This window comes from Sylvia atricapilla, chromosome 29, assembly GCF_009819655.1.
Source record: "Sylvia atricapilla isolate bSylAtr1 chromosome 29, bSylAtr1.pri, whole genome shotgun sequence".
Lineage (NCBI taxonomy): Eukaryota > Metazoa > Chordata > Aves > Passeriformes > Sylviidae > Sylvia > Sylvia atricapilla.
Window position 1 is genome coordinate 155,173 of NC_089168.1, and position 19,134 is coordinate 174,306.

A 19,134-nucleotide genomic window follows, 5' to 3' on the forward strand; every position below is an offset into this window, starting at 1 on the left:
CTGACCCCTCCCAGGAGGGGATTTCACTCCCTAGTACCTCCCCAGGGGAGGGGAATCCCACCCCAAGTGCCCCCCCATAGAAGAGGATCCCACCCCACTAACCCCTCCTGCCCCCGCGGAGGTGAGGAATGCACAGGGCCCAGGCCGAAGGAGAGCCAGGGAGTCTTCAACAGTTTATTAGAAAGAATGCAGACATTAAAAAAATCCCAGCTGCTCTGAACATAAATTGAGGTTTTTCAGCCCGGTTCGCAGGCGCCCGCGCGCCCCACGGTCTGTCACTTGCTGCCAAACCCACAGTGCAAATACGATTTGGTCTAAATGTACAGATTGACAAGCAACAATGTACAGCCACTCGCACCCCGGGCGAGGAGGTGGAAAGGTTTGGGGTCACACGGGACCAGGGGCAGGCTCCGGCCACCGGCACCGGTCGGAGCTCTGGGGCCAACATCAAAACGAGGAGAATTTTTTGAAGTTTCCTTTTCAATACAAACTTTTAGTGGAACAGACCTGAAGACACCACAGAGGGATGCGCCTCGCCTGCTGAATTTGGGGAGCCAATGACAGCAGTTTTTGTTCCCGGTACAAATGGACAATTTCAGGCCATGGAAGAGGGGGGGGGAAAATGCTCGTTTACCACTCAGTGTTAATTCAGGGTTCTCCCATTGTAATTTTATCTGCTACGAGGCAAGGAGGCTGTGTAAACTTTATTGCAACTGTTCTGAACGGATTGCCTACACCTCAATTGGGTTGGTTTGGGTTTTATTTTGTTGTTGTTGTTGTTTTTGGAAGTCTGGAAAACGGTTCATGCATAACGTTATTGCCTCTCCTGGCTTTAAGACCGCCCCGTGCCATGGGACACACCTACCATCAGTGAAGCCATTTAAAATGGACTGAAAATGGGTTAAAAGGATGCAGGATCTCCCTTTAGGGCTATCAACTCAGGAATTCTTATCTCAATTATGAAATGTTGTGATGAACTTCTTTCCCCAAAACCCTGAAGACGACAGTTTGCCTTACTCCAGATCCGGCATTTCTAGAAGGGGGAAAAGAGAGAAGAGAATTAGTGGGTTTAGGGCTGGTTTGTGGGTTTTCTATTTTGCTTGGATGGTTTTAAAAAGCTCCCAGGGCACTATTATGTCACAAAGGACACAAGCAAGACGACCTGGCCTCCAACCAAGGAGGTCACGGGGCATTTTGGAGCCTCTGCCCTTCCCCCTGGCTCTTCCCAAGGGAAAGCCGTGCCAGAACCACCCTGAGCACGTGCTGCTCCTAAAGCCAAAGCCTCCCTGGGACTGCAGCTGCCTGGGAAGGTCAAACTGGTATTTGGGGCTTGCATGGAGAGGCTTTCCCAGATTAGATTTGTCTCCCAGGGCTGGCTTTAGCTGGCGGCCAGGACGAACATCTGCTGGCCTTGCCTGAGGCTGGCTCAGAGCCTTCAGCAGGTGTGTGAGGGGAGAACAACAACTACAACAACAACTTACTTTCATCATCACTGTCTGGTGAGTCCTGGAAAGGAGAACAAACAACCTTTAAGTGGAGCAGACAGGTCCTCTACCACCCCCCACCCCGCCACCAGAAAAGAGCTGCAGTTCCCAAATCTGGATTTTGAGGAACTCCAGGTTCCAGAGGACTCATCGAGCTCAGTTTGGCCTCACTGCAGACTCACAACGACCCCCAGTGACTGCAGAGAGACACAGACACCAAACTGGTGTCTCCAGCACCCTCAGCACCACTGAAACGACAGGGAATTGGCTTGTCCAGGTGACATCACCTGTGCAAACAAAGGTTGGGGCTATTACAGCCTTTTTCAGTGCTGAGGGGTGAGTGCAGGACTTCTGAGCCAGCCCTGCAGGTGTTTACTACACCCACATACTCACATCATCTGCCCCATCTACTTCTGGCAAGTCTACGTCGTCGTCTCCTCCCATGTTGTTCATCATCTGCTCAGAGACAGAACAGCCACACTCTGGGGTGAATCCAACCCCACTCTCCACCCAAAACAGTCCTAAACCAACAGCCCCCCCTTGCTTTAACAGATCAGTTGCCCCCATGCAGGAATTACAAGGTGACAGTGTAAAGAAAACCCGGATTCATTCCCTGGCAACTCCCAAAAAACTCCAGGAATTCGTTGCTCCCTACCTCAGAAAAGCGATCAAAATTGGACATGTCTTCATCTGAGTCATCCTCCCAGTCTTTCCAGTTGTTGAAGTCCACACTGAGCCAGTTGAGCTGCACCAACACCAGGAGTTATTTAAGGACAGGGAATTATTTAAGGACAAGGAAGTAACTGGCTGTCAGTTAGAACAGGCAGGTTAACGAGAGCTGCCGTGGGATCAGGAGCAGCAAAGTGACCCAAAACTGCTCCAGAATTTGAACATGACCCAAATATTCACTAAATTAAAAGCCAGGGGAGGCAGCAGATGCCCAGACTCACCTTTGCCCTCTCTTTTGTTAACCTTGGCCATGCCTGACCAGACTCTCCTTTTCGTAAACAACACAAGATGGATCTGTCTGTTCTTTTATGCTTTGATTCCTGAAAAAGACCAAATGTCCACTAGTACCATCAAGGTGACCTCCACCAGGAGCTGCTGACACCCCTCCTTTATCTTCACCTCTTCCCCTTACTCCTTGTCCTGGAAAATACCACCCAGAGAAGCTTTGGTGGATCTGACTTTGAGCTTTTATGTTCTAAGGAGTAATTTTCCCAAAATCTGGGGAGCAACCTAAAGAACAGATGGTATTTTTTAGGATCACAGAACTACAGGATGGTTTGGGTTGGAAAAGACATTAAAAACCAAGTTCCAAACATCTTCCACTAGCCCAGGTTGCTCCAAACATGGTCTTGAACATTTCCAGGGATGGAACATCTGCAATTTCTCTGCTCAACCTGTGCCAGCCCCACATCAGCATCAAGAATTCAGGAAGACTCAGGAATATACTCACATTTGGATCGATATTATTAAAAAGATCGATTTCATTTAAATGTTTAAAGTTATCACTTCCTCCAAGACAACTGAAAGAGAAAAATAAATCAGGATTTAGCCCAAAAACATCTCGTAGAACAAATCTGCTTCTCCTCAGTCCTCCTTAGGCTTGAGATACTCACCTGAACGTGAGTTTGGACTTTTCAAAATTTACATTTACGTCTTTGCTGTCTTCAACACAGAACTCAATAAAGACGTAGTCCCTCCGGTCGTACCACTTTGCAGAGGCAGGCTGCCTGTGGGCACAGCAGGAACACAAGGGCACTGATTTTCACCCAGAAATTCAACCAAAAGAACTTCTTCCTGTGCTTAAAACCTGCCTTTTGAGCTTACTGTTATTCTTTAAAGGTGCTTAAAGCTGAAAAGAGAGAGCAGGAATAAAAAGAAACGATGCATTCGGTGTGGGGAGGAGCCACCGAAATCTGAGACCGAAATAAACGTTTCAGCAGATCAAAATTCTGATAAACTTCAAGATGAGCTACTACAGACTGTGGCAGAGGCTCCACCACCTCCTAATGCAGACTTCAGAGTGGTTTTTGTCATGCTAAGAGTTAAAACCTGAAGTAAAACTACCAAAACCTCCCTTCTTTGGGGCGTATGGATACTATAAAAATGGATTTGCTATGATTAAGACCCAGTTAAGCCAGCACAGGTTGAAGAATCACTGCTCCAACCTCCTTACAACCACCAAGTATTCACACTGGGACTCCCATGCACTTTTGGAATTCTTGTGCCTTTGCACAACCACCTCGAGAAGCAACGGAAAAAAGCCACAGAGCTCTGGACCATGCCCTGTGTTTGCAGTTCCACCCTGCAGAACTCACCTGGAGCAACGTTCCGTGCTCCCTGGAGCGGGGAAAACCACCTGGCTGGGCTCAGACACCTCCTCCCCTCCTTCCAGTCCTTCCCTGGCAACTGAGGCCGAGCCCAGGGAACGCCTGCATTCCAGGAGAACCAAAAGGCCTCCCAGCAGGGCTGTTGCTAAGGCACAGAGGCCACGGGTGTTCCTCACACTCGTTTGTCTTCCCAACATCAGGGAATTGTGGAATGGTTGGGAGGGACCTTTAAAGTGCAGCTCGTGCCGTGGCAGGGACACTTTTCACTAGTTCAAGTTGTTCTAAACCCTGTCCAACCTGGCCTTGGGCACTTCCAGGGATGAGGAATCCTTTGGGAAATCCATTCCAGGGCCTCACCAGCCTCGCAGGAAGGTATTTCACCCCAGTATCCCGTCTTAATCTCCTCTCCATTCCCCCTTTTTCTGCCATTCCTGTGCCCCACCAGCCTCACAGGGAGGGATTTTTTCCCAGCTGATGCCAGGGACCTGCAGTGGGATGAGACAGAAGGCTCTGAGCTGGACAAGGATCTAAACCAAGAAAGCTGGAGTGACACGGCCTGTGACAGCAGCTGCCACCTCACCAAGCCGAGACCCTTTGTGCTGCTCTTTAAGCCAGTATCTGATTAAAAAAAACCTTTTCGGACTGCTTATTAAGGTGACCTTTGCTAAACTTCCAGATCAAGATTCTGACTCATCTTTCATCAACTAATTGTTGCTCCTACTGCTCCCATCCACATTTCCTAGGCATGAACCCAACCACAGCACAGCTCAGCTCCAACTGAACACCAAACCAGCCACCTCTGAGTTCCCCCAGTGCCACAGGTCCTGGACACTCTGGTGCCAGCTCAGGGAAAAGCTGCAGAACGGCCACAATGCCTTGGGCAGCCTCAACACCTTTGGTAGGTGCCACAACACCTGGGCAGAGATCAATGTCCAAGGATTTAATTTCCAAGAGCATAAAACCACGTGGATTCTGAATTGAGCCTTGAGTTTCAGCTGTTCCAGGGGTGATGCTTCCCCTCACAGCAGCATTTCAAGGAATGTTAATTCTCACCTGATTCAGGTGAAGCTCAGCAGCAGAGCAGCAATTTTCTTACTGTGGTATTTTTAAACCTTTCTTGGACACAGACTTCCTCTTTTAACGGGGAATGAAAGACTCTCAAGAGGAAAGGAGGATGAGAAAGGCCCTGCTCTGTGCTGGGAGACAAAACCCCCAGCGTGGGGCACTCTGAACGTTGCTCCAGCCCCGTTATCCAACAGAAATCTCAGTGTCCCTGCCCTGATGACGCAGGGGCTGAATGGTGTTAACACTTCCCAGTTCTCAATGTCAATGGAGACATCTCCAGCCTTCCCAGGGAGCTGCAGGCGTCGGCCGTGACCTCGGCATCTCCACCAGGATTTGAGGCACCAACAAAACACAGAGCACTCCCAGAAACGCCACTCAGCTCAAGGCAACACACACACACACATCTGAGCTGCAGAGCAGCGAGATCCCAGAGAAGTTTTACTGGGCTATAATTCACGTTTCTGAACCTAAACCTGCGCTGCTTTCCCGGGAATTCACCCTGAGCTGGAGCTGCCTCTCCTCCTTTTATCAGCTTTTCCAATCTCAACCTCCCAGGGGGAGGAGGGAAACCTCCCTGTGAGCTTCAGTCAGGACTCACCCGTTCCAACCAGTAACACAGGACCCGCCGGAGAGTTGGGATGAGGCGGAAGCTGCAGTTGCTTTGTGTCTCCTGCCCACACGGAGATTCCCAGGAGACAACCACAGGCGGCAGCAGCCCGTGGGGAGCCGTGCACGTGCTCCCAGTGTTCCCACACACCCACGGAAAATCTCCTCTCCCAGGCACTGACCCACCACCTGTTACACAGCTCCAAACTGCTCACCCAAATCCTGAGGGAGCTCAGCCTCCTGCTGAGGGCATTTTGGTTCTCCAGCACTCCCCTGGGATTTGGAAAAGGGAATTTAAATGCGCTCCACTGTGGTGAGGATTTCCTCTGTCCCATCCACCTGTGTTTTGGGGACTTCCTGAGCAGCCACTGCCACCCCCACAGCTCCTGTGGCTCTTCCAGTCCCCACATTCTGATGGAAATGGTTATTCCAGCGCTGTGGAACAGGTTCTAGAAGCTTCCCAGCAGCACTGATGGGCAACGTGGAGGCCTCAAGGCTCTGCCTGATCCACGGGGGCTCTGTTGGATATCCCTGGATATATCCTGGTCTCTGGCACAGCAGCAGCTTCTGACACGCTGAACTCACCAGTGGAATCTCAAATCTCCCCATTTGTGGCACTGAGGAAGTTTCCAAACCTGTTCTTGTGTTCTCTGTCTGTATCCCGTGCCTATGGAATCCCATCTTTGTCTCCTGCAAGTATCCTGACAGTTCCTACAGCTCGAGGATGCTGCAGGAGCCAGATCCTCAACAAGATTTTTGCCTCCCAGACAGTAATAAAACCTGTTTTACAAAATGACTTTTCCTTTCATTTATACACCCTGGAAAGGTACTTTTTTTCCCCTTAAAAAACCCCTCATTTTAGATTTTAGGTGATTCTGTGCAGATGCAGCAGCGCTGCACTTTCAGGATGATGAAATCTACAGAAATTACACAAAAAAACCCTCCAACTTGATCACAGTTGTCTCACTTTCACTCACGTTAAGATGAAGCACCTGCACTGTTCAGGATTTCAGAATGAAAGTAAAAGCCTGGCTACAGGCAAGGGACCAAAAAGCACCAGTCCCTAATGGTTAATGCTGTCCTCAGACTGAATTCCTGACAAAACCAAACCTCAGGAAGTGCTACTGCCTGCAGTCCTTCCAGCCAGACATGTGGAGGTCACTGAACCATGGAATGGTTTGGGTTGGAAGGGACCTTGAAGCTCATTCATCCTTCCCCCTGCCATGCACAGGGACACCTCCAGCTAGCCCAGGCTGCTCCAAGCCCTGTCCAACCTGGCCTTGGACACCTCCAGGGATGAGGCATCCCCTGGAAAACCCATTCCAGTGCCTCACTTCCCTTAGAGGGAGGAGATTGTTTCGCCAATATCCCACTTAACCCTTCTCTCTGGCAGTTGGAAGCTATTTTCCCTTGTCCTGCCACTGGAGATGTGGGAATGCTGCCTGCAGCTCCCAGGGCAGTGCATTTCTTCTTTCCTAACCAGTTTTTCCCTCCTGAGTATCACCCTTCACTCGGAAAACTCGGGCTTTTCTTTCCTGAGCACCACGAGGGAACACTCACGTCGAGCAGAGCTCTTCCACGAGCTGGTTTCGGGTCACTGAAGCGATCCCGAGAGAATTCCAAGGAAGGAGGTTAATTAGGGCTCCCTGACACGGCAGCCCGAGCATCTGGGAGCGCGGGATTCCGCTCGGGATGCACGTGGAGAGGAGATCCAGCAGCTCACCTGCACCGGGCAGAGCAGCACCACGGCTGCCCCGGGGCTTTCCATGTGCTTCCGCCCCCTCCTGAGGGGCCTTTTCGCTATTCCTCGGTTTTTCATGGGATTCTGGAATGGTTTGGGTTGGAAAGGACCTTAAAGTCCATCTCGTTCCACACCACCTTCCACCAGACCAGGCTGTTCCGAGCCCTGTCCAGCCCGGCCTTGGACACTTTCAGGGACAGCGCCAAACCCAGGGATGGATTTTTACGTGGAAAATTAGAAGTTTACAAAGAGATTCGCTCGCCTGCACGCTCTGGATGCTTCCACGCGTTACTTACCGGGAGCTTTCCGCGGTTTCAGCCGCCACACCTCGGCGGGCGCCGGTGACCACGGACACACCGAGAAACGCGCAACACCCCGCCAACACCCCCCACCACCCGCGCAGCCCCATTCATTCCACGGAGCCCGGAGCGGGCACGGCAGATCCCGCCCGCATCGCGGTGCCGAGCCAGTAACCGGGGCCGGCGGCCGAACCGGGGCGCTCCGCCCTCAGCCGGTAACCGGGGCCGGGCTCAGCCGATAAGCGGGGCCGGGCGCACCGGCGCGGCCCGCCCAAGGTCAGCACGCGTGGGGAGGCCGCGCTCGGCGGTGCCCGGGCGGTTCCCGCGGTAGCGCCCGCGGCCCGGCGGGGCCTGGCGGGGCCTGCCCGCGCCGCTCCCACCCCCGGGCCTCACATGGCGGATGGCGACGGCTGTGGCGGGCGCTCCTGCGGGCTGCGGGTCGGGCTCCCGGCGGTTGTCGCGGGCCGTGCGGGCGGCGCGGTCGCGGTCGGGCGGTGCCGGGAGGGCTCCGGGGGTTCCGGCGGAGGCTCCGGTGGCTCCGGGCGGGCTCGGGGCTCGGCGCGGCCTCGCTCCCACAATGCCCCGCGCGCGCTCGGCCCGTGGTGACGCAGCAAAATCCCCGCGCCCCGCGCGCGCCGCCTCCTCCCGCCGCCGCCACTGCGCGTGCGCGGCTCCCCCCGGCGCGCGCCCCCGCCCCACGCGCGCCCCCGCCCGCCGCCCTTCCAGCAGCTTCTCGCCGCGCATGCGCACTGCGGCCCGGTGACTGGGGGAGCTGCGGAGAGGGAAGGGGACCCCCGCGACCACCGCCACTGTCCTTGTGCTGCTGTTCCCTGGGAGCAGAGCCCGACCCCACCCGGCTCCACTCTCCCGTCAGGGAGTTGGGGGGTGAAAAGGTCCCTCCTGAGGCTCCTTTTCTCCAGGCTGAGCCCCTTTCCCAGCTCCCTCAGGACTCCTCCAGACCCTGCTCCTGCTGCTCCAGCCCTGCCCCAGCTCTGGCCACGCTCCAGCCCCTCTGTGACCCCTCAATGTCTCAGCACTGCACCCAGCACTGGAGGGGCCTCAGCAGTGCCAGCACAGGGGGACAATCCCTGTCCCCATGGCTGGGACAGCCCAGGTGCCATCCTGGGCACATCTGGGCTCGTGTCCAGCCGCTGGCACCAGCAACCCCAGGGTCTTTCCGAGTCCCTCTTCCCTGAAGCTGGAGTGTTCCATGGGGTTGGTGGTGCCTTGCTGACCCACTGGCCTCAGCCCATGGATCCATCCTGTCCAGGTGGCGCTGCAGAGCTTCGTGCCTTCCAGCAGATCAATATCCCATCCAAGCTGGTGTCATCCACAAACGAACCCTTTAATCCTCCCCTCAGCCAGATCATGGATAAAGACATTACACAGGGCTGTCCCTGACGTGGCCACCACCAGGACACAGCCCAGTTCCCCACCACCCTGTGGGCCCAGCCACCAGCCAGGTTTGAACCCCAAAGAGTGCACCTGTCCCAAGGTCTGTACTGGAGTCCACAGCCTTTCCCTCATCCATGATTCCCCATTACTGCCTGATGCAGGGAAGTGAGGAGCCCCCCTGAAGCGGACCCTGAGGGGATGAAGGGGTGACTCTGCGGCTGACTGAGGCTGGCCCGGGCTCCTGTCCAGCCAGGCTCTGGGACAGGAAGGAAAGGAGGGAACGGGCAGGTGGTGTTCCAGGACGGGGTATCGGCGCCGGGATCTTCCTGGGAGGAAGGCTCCACCCTGGGGCCACGACTCTCAGGGAAGGGCAGGCAGCAAAGCACCACCAGAGCAGCAGTTTCACCAACAATAAGCCACAACTTTTATTAACCGATAGAAATAGTACAAATTTTAAATTTGGTTGTATTTTACTCTTCTCTGAAACACCAAAAAAGGCTCCTCCCTTCGGCGGCTACATCGTCAGCTCCTGTGGGGAGAACAGGAGTCAGGAGGCAGCCCAGAGCTAGCAGCTCTCCCCAGGGACCCCCCCAAACCTGCTGCCCCCCAACACTCACCATTATCGCGTTTACAATGTCGTTACTGTTGTTCTTGAGGGCTCGCACAGCCTTTGCCCGCGACACGTTCGCCTGCGACATCACCAGCTCAATGTCTTTCACCTCCACACCGGTTTCGTCAACCTGAAGGAGAAACAGAGCCCGGGATTGGTGCCAGTTCCAGGCCTGGCACGGGCTGGGATTGTCTGGATTGGAAGCCAGGAGGCCAGGTCTGCACTCTAAACACCCCCAGGGTAGGACCCTGTGCTCTCCCTTTGCCATCACGGCAGAAACGCAGATGAAGGAGAAGAATCCAGGGATTAACCCAAACCACGGCCCCACAGAGAGGCTGGGGAAGGCGTTACCTCCTCTTCCTCGCTCTCCTCCTGCACGGTGGGGGTCTGTGTGTTTTCCTGGATGTTGGAAACAGGTTCTCCTTGTACTTTGAACTTTTCGGCGGCCGCCAGCTGAGCCTGCTGGGACAGGTCTTCGATCTGCAGGAGGGAAGGAAAGGAGCAGTGAGGCCAGTCCTGGGCAGTGCCAGCACATTCCCTGGCAGGAGCCACACAGGTGACAGGAAGGAACCCTGGCACAGTGTCCTGCTGGCTCCAGGGTGGGCTCACCTTGGCCTCGCCGAAGACGATGTAGGTGTCTGATGCTGGGCTCTTGTACACGTCTGGCTTTGTGATGACAAAGAGGATGTTCTTGGATTTCCGGATGGTGACTCTGGTGACTCCTGTCACCTGGCGAAGGCCCAGTTTGGACATTGCCTGAAAAACACCAGGGAAAGGTCAGTGCCACTCCTCTCTCCGAAGTTCCAGATCCAACATTTGCTGCATGGATACACATGGAAATGTTCATCTGCTGCCACAGAGCAGCGCTCCTGGGTGTCACCTGGAGGGAACACTCCAATCTCAGGACTGGTGAGATCCCCAGCATGACTCTGAGCCCTGGGGCTGTTCAGCAGGGACAGGTGAAGCCTCACCTTCCGAGCTTTCTTCTCGCTCCGGCTCTGTTTTGCTTTGCTGACGGGTTCTTCATCTATTTCGGCTGCTGCCGCGAGCTGCAGGGAGGGAAAACCAGAGAGACCCATGACAATCCTGAGGTGACACCACAGGGACTCTGATCCACCACGGATGGCGTGTGCCACCTGCCCTACCTGTGCCTGCTGCGTCGTGGCCTGTGTGGAGTCCTGCTCTTCGAGCTCTGGTACGGATTCATCGCTGTCGGACTCTGTGCCAGACCCTGCAGAGACACACACCCCTCACTCTTCTCATCTCAGGTAGGTCCAGAGGACACAGCCTTTGCTGCTGGTTCCCAGTGCAGCCACCAGTCAGCCCAGTTAGGTGGTGGATGAAGCATTCCCTGCACTCTGAATGCCATCAGAAGCTGGCACTGTACCCCAAATGCCATCAGCAGGGTGGTACAATGGGTCCTCAGCCTCTCCCCATGGTGGGAGCTGGGTGCCAGAGCCCCACAGGTGCTCAGAGGCTCTGGAATGAATCCCAAGGCACCTCCAGCCTGGGGCACTAGCTCGAGGAGGAGGTAGGTGGCACTCCCAGGGTGCTGAAGTGGCAGCAGCCAAGTGTGACACAGCTCCTTTTGACTCTCCTCAAACCCAGAGCTGACACACAGCACTGAGCCCCTACTCACTGAGCCCTCAGGGCTGCTGCACATCCGTGGCTTCACTACAAGGATGATCTGGGATAATCCTGAACCCCGCTCAGGGAACAGCACCTCTGGGTGCCTGAAGGGCCACCAGCTGGAATGCCACCACCACTTGTGACCCACAGCACCGACCATGCCAGTTATCAAAGCAGAGTCAGGTATCCCCAACCTCAGAGGCCGGAGGTCACCTGGAGGTGACTGTGATGCTCCCGTGCAGCCATTACCTGGATTCTTTCTTGCTTCCTGCTCTGGGAAGGGCCTCTGTGCCCATGGCCCACAGGAGCCCTGGCAAAGCTCTCTGCAGGTGTCAGGGCGTGCCCAGCGTTCCCAACACTTCAGGCAGAGTGTGGGGACAACGCAGTTTGTCACCAGCGTTGCCCACAGCCCTCCTTCCACCGCCAACCGGACACGGGGACACCACGTGGACACCACACACAGCAGGGACAGGCACGTGTGGCAGCTCCTCCAGTGTGAAGCCAGCTCAGCTCGCAGTGCCCATGCCACAAACCACACCGTGCTCCGTGCCCGAGGACACGCGTTAGTGACTTGGGGACCGTGCCGAGCCCCGTCCCTCCTCCCTGCGGCCCGAGCTCACCGCCTGCTCGGCTCGCTCTATCCCCACACACCAGGGGAGCCCAGGGCAGGGGTTAGTATCCCGTGGGCAGCCAGTGACACTCCATGCACACGGCAAACCGCGGCCGCAAATACCCTTGTCATTCTTGAGGACGGGCTGCGGCGCCAGCGGGGCCGGGACCGCCGCGGGCGGGGACAGCTCCAGCAGCACGGGCGGCTCGGGGGGGAGCAGAGGTGGCAGGTCCTCGTCCTCAGCGCTCAGCGGGGCCTTCGAGGGAGGTTTGGGCTGGGGAGGGCAAGGCTTGGCCGCCTTGTTATTGGTGAGGGGTTGCTGCTTTTTGGGAGAGGGAGCAGAGACGGGACGGGTGGTGTCGGCTTTTGCAGGAGTTGGGGGCTTTGGAGGGGCACCAGAAACACCCGTGGCTGGAGCAGGAGCTGTGGCTGGAGCTGCAGGGGTTGGAGTGGCCTTAACGGGGCTCTTTGGAGGTGCCTTGGCCTCAGCAGGGCTTTTTGAGGGTCCTTTGGCTGCAGCAGGGGTGGCTGGAGAGGGAGTGGCTTTGACAGGGCTTTTTGAGGGTGCCTTGGCCTCAGCAGGGGTAGATGGAGCTGGGGTGGCTTTAACAGGGCTCTTTGGGGGTGCCTTGGCCTCAGTAGGGCTTTTTGAAGGTCCTTTGGCTGCAGCAGGGGCCACTGGAGCTGGGGTGGCTTTGACAGGGCTCTTTGGGGGTGTTTTGGCTGCTGAGGGGGCACCAGGAGCTGGGGTGGCTGTAACAGGGCTCTTGGGAGGCACTTGGGCAGGAGCCAGAGGAGTTTTGGCCTCACCAGGGGCTGCTGGAGCTGGGGTGGCTTTGGCAGGGCTCTTTGGGGGTGCCTTGGCCTCAGCAGGGGCAGCTTTGGCAGGGCTCTTTGGGGGTGCTTTGGGCTCTGCAGGGGCTGCTGGACTTGGGGTGGTTTGGGCAGGGCTCTTTGGGGGTGTTTTGGCCTCAGCTGCAGGGACTGGGGGGGCTGCTTTGACAGGGCTTTCAGGGGTGGCTTTGGCCTCAGCAGGAGCAGCCTTGACAGGACTCTTTGGGGGTGCCTTGGCCTCAGCAGGGGCAGCTTTGGCAGGGCTCTTTGGGGGTGCTTTAGCCTCAGCAGGGGCTGCTGGACTTGGGGTAGATTTGGCAGGGCTCTTTGGCGGTGCCTTGGCCTCAGCAGGGGCAGCTGGAGCTGAAGGTGCTGCTGGAGCCACAGGAGCAGAAGGGGAGGTGACAGGGCTGCCCTTGGGAGACTTTTTAGCTCCTCCAGGGGAAGCTGGAGCTGGGGCGGCTTTGACAGGGCTCTTTGGGGGTGCCTTGTCCTCAGTGGGGCTGGCTTTGACAGGGCTCTTTGGGGGTGCCTTGTCCTCAGTGGGGCTGGCTTTGACAGGGCTCTTTGGGGGTGCCTTGTCCTCAGTGGGGCTGGCTTTGACAGGGCTTTTTGGGGGTGCCTTGTCCTCAGTGGGGCTGGCTTTGACAGGGCTTTTTGGGGGTGCCTTGTCCTCAGTGGGGCTGGCTTTGACAGGACTTTTTGGGGGTGCCTTGTCCTCAGTGGGGCTGGCTTTGACAGGACTTTTTGGGGGTGCCTTGTCCTCAGTGGGGCTGGCTTTGACAGGACTTTTTGGGGGTGCCTTGTCCTCAGTGGGGCTGGCTTTGACAGGACTTTTGGGGGTGCCTTGTCCTCAGTGGGGCTGGCTTTGACAGGACTTTTTGGGGGTGCCTTGTCCTCAGTGGGGCTGGCTTTGACAGGACTTTTTGGGGGTGCCTTGTCCTCAGTGGGGCTGGCTTTGACAGGGCTTTTTGGGGGTGCTTTGTCCTCAGTGGGGCTGGCTTTGACAGGGCTTTTTGGGGGTGTCTTGTCCTCAGTGGGGCTGGCTTTGACAGGGCTCTTTGGGGGTGCCTTGTCCTCAGTGGGGCTGGCTTTCACAGGGCTTTTTGGGGGTGCTTTGTCCTCAGTGGGGCTGGCTTTGACAGGGCTCTTTGGGGGTGTTTTGGCTGCTGGGGGGGCAGCTGGAGCTGGGGTGGCAGGAGCTGGGGGAGCAGCAACAGGGCTCTTTGGAGCAGTTTTGGCTGCAGGTGGGGTGGCTGGAGCTGGGATGGGGGGAGTTGGAGCTGCAGCTGAGGCAGCAACAGAACCCTTGGGAGCAGCTTTGGCTGAGGGAGGGGCAGCTGGAGAGGGTGGAGCTGCCACCGGCAGTGTGACAGGGACAGAGGGGGCAGTGACAGGGCTCCCAGGAGCTGCTTTGGCTGCAGGAGGGGTGGCTGGAGCTGCCACGGTCGGTGTGACAGGGGAGGCAGGAGGTGTTTTAGGTGCAGGAGGGGTGGCCAGAGGTGCCATGGGCGGTGTGACAGGGACAGAGGGGGCAGCTGGGGCAGTGACCGGGCTCCCAGGAGCTGCTTTGGCCACAGGAGGGGTGGCTGGAGCTGCCATGGCTGGTGTGGCCACAGGTGAGATGGCTGGAGCTGCCATGGCTGGTGTGACAGCGGCAGCAGGAGGTGTTTTAGGTGCAGGAGGAGTGGTCAGAGGTGCCACAGGTGCTGTGACAGGGAGGCAGCTGGCAGAGGGGACAACAGGCACAGCAGTTGCTGCTGGGAACACAGGGCTGGCTGGAGGCCCTGGGACAGAGATGGCAGCTCCCAGTGCAGGTGTGGACAAGGCAGGAGCCACCGGGGCTGCTGCAGCCACAGGTGCTGCCCGAGGGGCTGGGCTCCCAGGAGGGGTCCTGGCTACTGAGGGAGGGACAGGGTGTCCCACAGCTGGGACCACCGGGGCAGGGCCCATGGGACAGGCCTTGGAAACAGAAGGAGCAACTGGGACCAGTGGTGAGACTGGGGCACCAGGGGCTGGGCACGGTGGGGCAGCAGCAGGATGCCCAGGGGACATCCCAGCTGGCAGCAGAGGGATAGGGGGTGACAAGGGAGCTTTGGGGGCAGCCAGGAAGACAGGGGGAGAGATGGCACCGACCAGGGCTGGAGTTGGAGCTGGGGCTCGGGGAGAGGCTGGAACAGAAGCAGGAATTCCAGGAGACACCGGGACTGTGGGAAGTGGGGGTGACCCCGGGCTCTGGGGACACACTGCCACGGTGGGAGCAGGCAGCAAACTGGGAGACACTGGTGGGGGAGATGCCAGAAGGGGACGGGATGGGGGAGGTAGGAGAGGAGCTGGGGCTGGGGCTGCTCCAGAGGTGGGAAGTGGGGCCAGGGGTGCAGCTCCCACAGAGGCAGCAGCAGGAGCAGTTTTCATGGGAGAGGTGAGAGCAGCTGGGAGAGAACTGGGGCTCACTGGGGAGGCAGAAGGGGCCACTGTCACTGCAGCAGAAGCAGCAGCCAGGCCGGGTGACACTGGAGCTGGGAATCCTGGAGACACTGGGCTAACTGGGGCAGGCCCTGGAGATCCTGGGGCTGCAAAACCCACCGGGGCCTGCGGAGCTGCAGGAGGGGCAGTGGTGACTGGGCCTGGCAAAGCCGGGGCAGGGGGCTGGGGGGGCACAGAGAACACGGGGATGGCTGCAGCTGGGACCACGGGAGGGGACACGGGGCCTGGGGGCCCCGGCAGAGCCGTGGCAGCGCTGGGTGGCTGCGCTGGGACAGCCTGGGCGGATGGAGATGGAGTCAGAGGTGGGGAATGAGCAGCATGAAGAACAGCTAAAGGAGAGAAACAGAGTGAGCCATGAGAGGAGGGAGGGAGAAAAGGAGAGGAGGAGAGACAGGGAGGGGACAGGCAGCCAGCCTTGGCCTTCCCCTGGCCTCTGTGCCTGGCTTCTGGCCCAGCAAGCACTGCCTGGCCTGCCAGGGTCAGCACGGACCAGGACGTTCATCCCCTTCTAAAACACAGATTTTCCCAAGAGCCCTGGAACGGCAGGAGGCACTCCCTGAACCATCAGGAAGGCCCAGCAGGCCCAGAGATCCAGCTCTGCCCTACCAAAGTGGCTGTCACAACCTCTGTTGAGCCCCAGAGGTCTGGCAGGACCCCCAGGGCCTGGGGTCACCCTCAGGGCTGCTGGGAGCATGGGGGAACAAAGACCCACCTGACAAGAGGATGGAAAAGTCAAATATAACCCACTGGCACATGGAATTACTCCTGGAGTGCCCTAGGAGTCCCCTCCCTCCAGCCATGGGTGACATGGGCAGGTGCCCTGAAGGCACAATATGGGGGTGGTGAGGCCAGGCCCACCAGTGCCCCCCACTTCCCTGGAAGCTGTTAGGGTTAATGGAACTGCAACCCCCAGAATGGCACACGCTGGTTAATGCGGCACACGAGGGGTTACAGGAGGGTCCCGAGTACCTGGAGCAGGGATGGGAGCAGGAACTGGGGCAGCTGGAGCTGAACGGGGAGAACAACAGTTTATTAAGGCAAATCCCTCTGACCAGGAGCAGCTTCCAGCTCCCCAGCCAGGTCCAGAGAGCCTGGAGAGGGTCTGGCCATTCCCAAAGGCATTCCCAACATCATGCCCAGCTGGTGATCCAAGGGCACTGCTCAGACCATGACAGGGCTGAGCTTCCAGCTCCTGAGGCAGAGCTGAGAGCCTGGAGAGAGCCCTGACATTGCCAATGAAATCCCCAATGCCAACCACCAGTCAAAGGTTGAAGAAGAAACCATGAGGACACATTTAGGGAACAAACCATGAGGACACAGCTTCCAGCCCCTGAGGCAGAGCTGAGAGCCTGGAGAGAGCCCTGACATTGCCAAAATCATTCCCAGCACTCGCTGGAGCTCCAAGGGCAGCACTGAGGGAAGAGCAGGGAGGGCAGTGCTGGTCCAACCGGTGCTGCTGGATGGGAGAGCAGAACCGGCCCGGCCGCGGTGCCGCCCCTGGGCAGCACCTCCCGGCACAGCCCCGGGAGCTGCAGAGCCCAAATCCAGCCCCACGCCATGGATCCTGTCCCTGCCAGGTGCTGTGTCCCTGTCCCACCCCGGGATCAGGGTCACGCTCGTGCCCAGGTCTCGCTGTCACGCAGGGAATGACATCCCTGTCTCTGCTCCAGGAATGAGGTCCTGAAAGATGCTTTTAATGCCATGGTTTATCCTGAACCACGGCACTGTGGGAAGCACGGGGAGGCCTGGAGCTGGACATCAGTGCCAGCGGGTGGCAGGACACTTCCTGCTCCAGGGAACGTCCTGGTGCCTCTGAAAGGAGCAACAAGTCCTGCCAAGGGCTGCGCTGGGCCTGGGCCCGTCACAGAACAGGCTGTGCACAGCCACCCTCTCCAGAACAATTCTTTATCCCTGCCTGCTCTCCCTGTTCCTTCGCTGGCACCATCTGACCACATTCCTGATAAACACAATCATTCCTGCTTGTTGCTTCTCCCCCACAGCCCCACCTTTCCTTGGTCCCTTCTCAAACATCACCAAGCCAAAGGATTCCCCAAACCCACGGGACTTTTAACGGATGCTCAAACCACCTGGGTGGCAGAGCCTGCCCAAAGCCCCTCTGGATCTGCGTGCACCAGCCCCATCTCCAGGGTTTTTCCAGGGACCAGCTGACCTCCATGGAACAAGAGGAAAATCCAAGGAGTTGCCTGAGGAATCCCGTGACACCATCAGAGACTTGAGAGCAGCAGAACTTTGGTAGTTGTCAGCTGAGAGGGACAGAAGAGCCATTCCAGAGAAGGGGCCCCCAACAAGAATTCCAGCTACGCTGGGAGGGATAAGGAGCTCAGCAGCTCCCTGGGAATCATCAGTGCAGCTGTCACAGCAACAGCCATCACTCAGCTCCCTGCTTGTGTCCCCTCTCTGTCACCAACCTTCGTGGTCCCCCAATGGGACAGTGCTCAAACCCAATGAGAAACCCCCAATCTAACAGGGCAGACCTTCAAAAATCAGTAAAAGACCCCCAAATCCAAAGGGACAGACCCCAAATCCAACAAGGCAGACCCCCAATCTACTGGAAGACCCCCAAATCCAACAGCAGAACCCTGTTCAACCCTCGTGCCCTGACCAGCCCTCTCAGATCAGGTGACAACATCCACTCATGGAGCAGACCCAAAATCCAATGGGAGACCGCCGAACCCAGCAGGAAAAACCCCCAAAATCACACGGGACAGACCCCCAAATCCAACACCCCGGCCTGGCTATGGCTGCTTCCCTCCCACTCCCACCCGTAACCAGGGACCACCCAAACCAGTCTCTGAGCTGTCCCCGTGATTTCGGGACACGAGGCGTCCCCACTCCCATGACTCCAGTCACGTTCCCTATGGGATAGCCCGCGAGTTTTGGGTGGGAAAACACAAAACCGGCCCGGTTTGTTTTGGCCACAGCACGAGGACACGGAGAAACCACGGAATGGACACCTCAAAACCCCCGCGGCGGAGGTGACAAAACTGGAACCGGGGTCACACAACCCCCGCCGACACCGGGTCCTGGCCCACCGGGCGAGCCCCGTCTCTCCCTCCCGGTGAGGGGATCCCGGGAATCACCCCCAAAACCGCCCCACAGCACCCCTCGGTCTCACCTGTCTCTGCCTGCGGCTGCGGCAGCTCCTGCTCCGTGGCCGGGACGGTTTCTGTGGCTTCGCCGGGCATTTCTAAGGGAATGGACAAACCAACAGGCCCGGGCTCGCCGGGGCTCCAGGACAACCCGGGGGCGACCACCGAGAACTCGTCCTTCCCACCCCGCTCGGACACCGCGCGCCTCCCACTACCGCGAAAATCTACCAAGACAACTCGGCCGCACGACACAGGCAGAGCTCGAGTCCAGTCCCGGTCCCGGTCAGGGGCCTAGGCCGCCTCCTCCCCCCCACCGCCGGTACGCGGGGCCGCCCCCTCTGCCCTGCCCGGCGGGCCCACGACTCCATCGATGGCCTCAACCGGGTCCTCCCGGCCACCCGCTCGTCCCGCTATCGGCGAGCGGCGCCCTAAGCGGCGGATGGCGGTGGATGCCAGCGGATGGCGGCGCGGGACTCACTGTGCGGGGAGCGGGTTCCAAGATGGCGGCGGAAAGAGACCGAGAGGGCAGCGCGACTTCCGGGAGCACGAGACTTCCGGGGCAGGGGGAGAGTCCAGCAACACGGTCCGGCCCGGCCACTATGGCCGCGCTCCGGCGTTCCGGGGTCTGTTCGGGCCCCCACCGTGGGTGCGGGGGGCGCCCCGGGGTGCGGGTTGGGATCCCCCGGGCTGGGGTGGGACCCCCGTGGGAACGTGGCGAGGAGACCTCCGGGTGAGGGATGAGATGCTGTGAATGCCGAGCCTGGTTTCAACCGGTGGGGCAGGGATTCCTGGGGCTGGCAGAGACTCCAAAGGCAGGGGTTCCAGAAGAGTTAGGGGGTCAGCGGTCCAGGCAGGGTTAGGGGGTCAGGGCAGGGCTAGGGGGTCAGGGCAGGGTCCAGGCAGGGTTAGGGGGTCAGGGCAGGGTCCA

At 58.2% G+C, this 19,134-nt stretch overlaps 3 protein-coding genes and 1 long non-coding RNA gene across 5 annotated transcripts; 1 reads left to right on the plus strand and 3 right to left on the minus strand.

The window, feature by feature from the left end:
* Window positions 1–160: 160 nt before the first annotated feature.
* PTGES3 (prostaglandin E synthase 3) lies at window positions 161–8,197 on the minus strand. Of its 2 annotated transcripts, none has more exons than XM_066337498.1 (8): window positions 7,925–8,197; window positions 3,107–3,220; window positions 2,944–3,013; window positions 2,435–2,533; window positions 2,140–2,229; window positions 1,878–1,940; window positions 1,482–1,506; window positions 161–1,033 (listed from the first exon to the last, which is right to left on the minus strand). In XM_066337498.1, coding segments are annotated over exons 1-8 (483 nt in total). In that variant the 5' UTR covers window positions 7,927–8,197; the 3' UTR covers window positions 161–1,013. The 2 variants fall into 2 exon arrangements, with proteins under 2 accessions (XP_066193595.1, XP_066193594.1); XM_066337497.1 differs by lacking the exon at window positions 7,925–8,197 and adding an exon at window positions 7,529–7,656.
* Window positions 3,908–4,583, plus strand: LOC136372752 (uncharacterized). The gene is made up of 2 exons (XR_010745527.1): window positions 3,908–4,192; window positions 4,278–4,583. It is a non-coding gene; the product is annotated as an uncharacterized lncRNA (long non-coding RNA).
* Window positions 8,198–9,326: 1,129 nt separating the features above from the next.
* Window positions 9,327–18,822, minus strand: NACA (nascent polypeptide associated complex subunit alpha). Its single transcript, XM_066337464.1, has 8 exons — window positions 18,685–18,822; window positions 18,233–18,304; window positions 10,682–10,767; window positions 10,508–10,585; window positions 10,146–10,292; window positions 9,888–10,016; window positions 9,544–9,666; window positions 9,327–9,455 (listed from the first exon to the last, which is right to left on the minus strand). The coding sequence occupies exons 2-8, from the start codon at window positions 18,300–18,302 to the stop codon at window positions 9,441–9,443; spliced, it is 648 nt and encodes a 215-aa protein (XP_066193561.1). The 5' UTR covers window positions 18,303–18,304; window positions 18,685–18,822; the 3' UTR covers window positions 9,327–9,440.
* LOC136372713 (proteoglycan 4-like) lies at window positions 11,900–14,118 on the minus strand. The gene is made up of 2 exons (XM_066337447.1): window positions 12,947–14,118; window positions 11,900–12,841 (listed from the first exon to the last, which is right to left on the minus strand). The coding sequence occupies exons 1-2, from the start codon at window positions 14,116–14,118 to the stop codon at window positions 12,022–12,024; spliced, it is 1,992 nt and encodes a 663-aa protein (XP_066193544.1). The 3' UTR covers window positions 11,900–12,021.
* Window positions 18,823–19,134: the final 312 nt, after the last annotated feature.